We start from the raw sequence: 5692 nt of genomic DNA, 5'->3' as shown, positions 1-5692 counted from the left end.
AAAATCCTGGAAAATATTAGATGCAAAGAAGACAAACTAAATTTTAGTTTTAGTTTTTTTAAAGAAGAATGTGAAGTCTAAACTACGGGTCCTTTAAAACTTTTAATATTTGTATAATGGTCCATATACTTAAAAAAAAAATTGAAATACAATCCTTCATTTTCTAATTTACCGGAGTCAATTTAATAATTATATATATATATACACTAATAATTGTTATTAACATTTTAAAAAATTTTGTGGGTCACCCGCCCCTAGCTCCTTCCTAGCAATTATTCATTGTATACTTTCAATCAACTGATCACTCCACGTTCCATTTTGTTTTAATTTAAACATACTATAATTTTCTGTGCCCTTGTGTGGCCTCGCTTGAAATTAATAATGCACCATACCTTGTATATTTTTTGCAATTTTTTGTTTGTTCTAACATGTATTATCAAAAGTCGTGTCGGTGCAGTTTTAAATTTATTCCCCTTTTTCAAAGCATGAAAACCTTGTGTTTCTCATTACTGTCATTATTACTTTTATATCAAATTTTTGTATTGCAATAAACGTTGAAAACCTTATGTGTTTATTGTTATTGTCATTATTACTTTTATAGCAAACGCTTTTATTGCAATTAACTTGTAGGATTAATCACTTTCATTTTTTGGCAAAGGCGACAAACACCATCCCATAAAGAGGCGTTAAGGGACAGACAGATACGGATGTACACCAGTTACAGTGGCTTAATGACCCTTACAGATTTATTAACTCAGTCAGACATCACATGAGGCAATTAGATTCCTACTATGTGCATGTTAGATATACATTGGTCTACTTTAAGGAATGCATGTTAGATATACTATGAAATCATGTGATATATTTTCTTATCAAACCAATCTATAAAATTAGTGGTCAAGAACTGGAAAGCAATTTTTTCTATTAAAAAGAAGACCAAAAAAAAAAAAGCCGCACTAGGCTATTATCTTAGTTTGTTTATAATTTTACATAGTCATCCTATCATAGAGTAATACCTTTCTAATACAAGAGTAGTATTTTACATAGTCATCTTATCACAAAGTACTGTCTCTATAATACAAGAGAGGTATTTTATTTTTCTTATAAGGTGGAGAGTTCGAATTGCTCCCAACTTAAAGGCTAAGGGGTTTTGACTTTTTGAAAAGGTGGATAAACCACATTCATTAAAAAAGAGAAATACAGACCGACACGAAAAGGCCCCAACCAGGGCTACATCAGAAAGCAAAAAACAAAAAACATACAACAACCAACTGAATCACCAGGGGTGGCACAAGACAGGAACCGAAGAACACAAAATCTAGAGAAGGAAAGACTTCGTCAACTAACCCTCACCAGGGTTCAGGGGGGCTCAGGGGGGACACTTGGCGCCGTATCCCTAGTGGTGAGAAACTCAAGACTGCGCTTGACTTTAGCCAATGGCTCTTCCACCTTAGCTTTCTTTGAGTTAGTGGCTGCAATTAACCACAACATAATCATATGATCAATTTTTAAAATAATGGAAACAGTTGGAAGACAAGAGTAAGAGAAAATGCGAGCGTTTCTCTCGAGCCATAAATTCCAAGTGATAGCTCTTACAAGCAGATCCAAAAATAGAGAAGGGATTTTTTTATAAAGTTTTTACGCCAATCCCCCCACAAATCACTAATGAAGAGGGCCACTTCGACAAAAGCTGGCCAAAATAATTCCAAATATAGGATGCGACGGGGCACTGGATAAGGAGGTGATCAGCAATCTCGATGGCAGCATGACACATAACACAAGTGGTTGAATGCAAAAGCTTGCATCTACGCAACGCAAGATTCTCTAAAGTAAAGATTTTGTTGTCTCTTGCCAACCAGTTGAACAGGTTGATCTTCTTTGGACATCGCCCTTTTAGGATGATTGGGGACCAATTGCATCTCAGACCGCCATCGTTTAGAAAATTATAAAAGGACTTGATCGAGAACAATTTGTTTGCCGTTAACCTCCACCATTTCCCATCCCACCTCCGAAGAGGAGAGTGAGCTGATTTGATCAATAAGGGGTTTTGACTTGTCCAAATTTACAAAATAAATAAATAAATAATCACATAGTCACATGGTCCAAGTATTTTTATTTTTTGACCTTTGTATGTTGAGAATTTTTGGAATTTCTCTGGTATAATAACCTAATTTAAATTCTCTATGGCTGATACAATTAGTAGAGATGGCAATTTGTACCCTACTCCGAGCGGGTATACAGTACCAGTACTCGATCAAAGAGGGTATTACCCTCTTTGACCGGGCATCTGCACGGGCATCTGGGACTACCCGTTAGTTTTTGAGCCGGGATCGGGCTGAGGGTATGCCCCTACCCTACCCATACCCTGCACTCTTACCCTTACCTGTTGAAGAGGGTGCAGGGTAAAAACCCGCACTCCGATTCCTTACCCTCTCATATATATATATATATATATATATAATTTTTTTTATAAAGCTAAACATTTACTCACAATTTACTCAATATCTATTTTTGATAGTGATTAATTTGAAAAATAATACTTCAAATTTTCTCTTAATATATTATTTTTAAATTTTTATTTAATTTCTATATTTATATTTGATAATATTATCAAAATTGAATTTTAGATATATATTAAGAATCATAATTAAATTAAAAAATAAACAAATATAAAAAAATTATAAGAACATCATGAAAAAAATAAGATACTAATAAAAAAATCAATTGGATATAACTTATGAGAATTACTTATAATGTTTTTTTATATTCAAAAATATTACTAGATATTTATAAAATTTGAAGCTATATAAAAATATAAATAAGTAGATATATGAAAAAAATTTTTAAACAAAAAACCAAGATGGTTAAACATGAACAAAACAAAAGGTAGAGTTACCATTGAGTCACAAATAGACGTCATTTTTATGTGATTATATAATTTAAGATAAGCAAATATATATCAACTTGTAATTTTTGAATTTATGGATGTGTTTAAAAGATTGTAATATAATGTATAATTAATTTATTTTTTTATTATTATTTAAATTTAATTCGATAATTTTGAATAACTGAGTAGCAGGATGCCTGCGAGTATACCCAGATCTCTGCATGAGTAAGGAGGGTATGATTTTTTTACCCCGAAGAGTGCGGGTAAGAAGACGGGTATGGGGTAGAGGGTTACGATGCAGATGGGGTTTTTGGCATACCCTACCCATACCCTACCCGTTGCCATCCCTAACAATTAGTCTGCAATTCACACTTTCTGGCTTAAATTAATCATTCTTCCAAATAGGATTTCATTGGAAAACCGTGCATAGGATGCAAGACGTTGAATAGAATTTAATGATATTGCAATAATGTGGAGAAAGATAAAAAAAAAAAATCGATCTTATCAGAAAGTTGTGTATCTTTTGATGAATTTGGCAGGTAGCTATAATTGCCACAGTTTGGTATGTATTGACAAACAGTTACGCTGGCCCTTGATATTGAGCAAAGCACCACCACCAGATCCTATCAATGTCAATAATGCATAATTCGTCATATGGCATTTAATAAAACTTGCTTTTCCTAGCAAATAAATCCAAACAACAATAATCATGGAAAATTTATGATAGTCCTCCGCATAGTGAGAATTTTACATGGAAATAAAATTATATAGAATTTTAATAAAATTATATAAATCCAAACAACAATAATCATGGAAAATTTACTTTCAGAGGCATTGTTGCATCTTACACATTAATTGTTCTCTTCTGCTTTGAGTGCAGAACGACAGCAATGGCAGACAATATAGAGGTTTTGGCCTCTGCGCCATTGCTACTGCGAGAGAGGAGGAAGAGCATTAGCCTTATGCTCGTCAGGTTCATCGGTGTTGTTCTCTTGGCTGTTGCCACTTTCTATCTCTTTGTCGGTAACTTCAGTTCATGGACAGGGTCGGTCAAGAATGGTATCATCATCTTTGCTTCTCTTTGTTTGTTCTCGAGTTGATTTTAGTGAGTTTTAATTAATATGAGTTTTATTATCATATGGTTTTGCCTATTTCACTCTTAAACAGTAAACAAACAAGAACTAGTTAAAAATAGCAGGCCTTTAATGAAGGAATTGGGAGTTAAAGAGCAGCAATATTTAAAGCAAGGTTATTTCTTGTCAGAAATATTTGAAAATTTTTAACTACTATATTTCTTATATTTGAATTGATGCAGAAGTATGTGATCTTTCTGTTGGGAAGTGGATTCCGAAACCTGAAGGACCATTATACACAAACGAAACCTGTGATTATATGGCAAGTTATACAAATTGTTTGAAGAATGGGAGGCCTGATAGTGGTTTTCTTCACTGGAAATGGCAACCAAATGGCTGTGACTTACCTCCTTTCGATCCACTGAAATTTCTGAACGCAATGCGCAATAAATCATTTGCACTGATCGGCGATTCTGTCTTCCGAAACCATGCTCGTTCATTGCTCTGCCTATTATCTGTGGTAATAATACAATATCCAGAAAATCAAACTAGAACTAAGATTAAAACAAGCATATTCTAACACATTGTTGTTTAATCCAGGTAGCCAAGCCTGATGAGATATATCACGACAGAACCAACTCCGGCATATTTTACTACTCAGAGTACAACTTTACAATCTATGATATCTGGTCGCCATTTCTAGTTTCTTACAAGCTTGAAAAAAATCTGCCAGACTTGGAACTTTATCTTGATGTGCTGGATAGCCAATGGACCAAGAATTATGACAAGTATGACTATATGCTCATGTCTGGTAGCCACTGGTTCTACAGAAGAGCAATCATATATGAGAACAACAAAGTCATTGGCTGCCATTACTGCCCTGATTTGGAGCTCAACAACATAGCCACTGATGTGCCTTATAGGAAGGCACTCGAGTTGACTTTCAAGTTTATCACCACGTCTGAGCACAAGCCCTTTGTTGTCCTTAGGACATGGTCACCAAATCACTTTGAGGATGGAGAGTTCTCTGGCTCAAGAATTTGCAACAAGACTGAGCCATTTAAAGAAGGGGAAATCAATGGGGATCCTGCAGACCTTTTAATGAGGAGCCTTGAGGTTGAGGAGTTTGAGAAGGCTGCAGCCATTGGAGAAAAGAATGGGTTGAGAATCGAGCTTCTTGATACTTATCATCTTTCACTGTTGAGGCCTGATGGGCATCCAGGTGCCTACAGGAATTACCATCCATTTGATGGTGGTAAGAAGAATGTTGAGAACGACTGCATCCATTGGTGTGTGCCTGGTCCGATTGACACTTGGAGTGAACTGCTCATGAAGATTGTCATTCCCTGAATTGCTCATCTCTCTGTTTTCTGGTTTGGTCTTAATTGGAGGAACCTTTTTTCGTAAAGGTTATAAATAATTGGAGATGTTTAAATATGTACTTTTGAGCGAGGAGTGCATTCCTATGTTGATTTTAAACTGCCAAGGTGGATTCTTTGAATATATAAAATCTCAGTACTTGCATAATGTTTGGATGATTGCAGGCAGGGATGATTACTAATCCCAATTATCCATTGGGCTGTCATTATTACTCTTGAGAGGTGAATATAACTCTTTTCACTGGGGTAAAAGCCATTACCCCCAATCTGGCCATTTCTCTCATAAAAAGTTCTTTTTGCCCCTTATTAAATGTTTCAGATCTCTCCTTCTTACTTCCTTCAGATCCAATGAA

At 35.0% G+C, this 5692-nt stretch overlaps 1 protein-coding gene across 2 annotated transcripts; it reads left to right on the top strand.

The window, feature by feature from the left end:
* The first annotated feature begins 3729 nt into the window (after positions 1-3729).
* Positions 3730-5446, top strand: LOC120256871 (protein trichome birefringence-like 26). 2 transcript variants are annotated; one of them, XM_039264542.1, is made up of 4 exons: positions 3730-3946; positions 4055-4135; positions 4203-4480; positions 4561-5446. In XM_039264542.1, the coding sequence occupies exons 1-4, from the start codon at positions 3778-3780 to the stop codon at positions 5308-5310; spliced, it is 1278 nt and encodes a 425-aa protein (XP_039120476.1). In that variant the 5' UTR covers positions 3730-3777; the 3' UTR covers positions 5311-5446. The 2 variants fall into 2 exon arrangements, with proteins under 2 accessions (XP_039120476.1, XP_039120477.1); XM_039264543.1 differs by lacking the exon at positions 4055-4135 and having other exon boundaries at positions 3732-3946.
* Positions 5447-5692: the final 246 nt, after the last annotated feature.

Source organism: Dioscorea cayenensis, unplaced genomic scaffold (assembly GCF_009730915.1).
Source record: "Dioscorea cayenensis subsp. rotundata cultivar TDr96_F1 unplaced genomic scaffold, TDr96_F1_v2_PseudoChromosome.rev07_lg8_w22 25.fasta BLBR01001689.1, whole genome shotgun sequence".
Lineage (NCBI taxonomy): Eukaryota > Viridiplantae > Streptophyta > Magnoliopsida > Dioscoreales > Dioscoreaceae > Dioscorea > Dioscorea cayenensis.
The sequence above is the reverse complement of the archived record's forward strand: the minus strand, read 5'-3'. Positions and strand labels throughout refer to the sequence as shown.

Coding starts and splice junctions, on each gene's coding strand:
- LOC120256871 (XM_039264542.1), top strand. CDS start 3,778: ATGGCAGACAATATAGAGGTTTTGGCCTCTGCGCCATTGCTACTGCGA. Junction 3,947..4,054: donor GACAGGGTCGGTCAAGAATG/GTATCATCATCT, acceptor ACTCTTAAACAG/TAAACAAACAAGAACTAGTT. Junction 4,481..4,560: donor TGCTCTGCCTATTATCTGTG/GTAATAATACAA, acceptor TGTTTAATCCAG/GTAGCCAAGCCTGATGAGAT.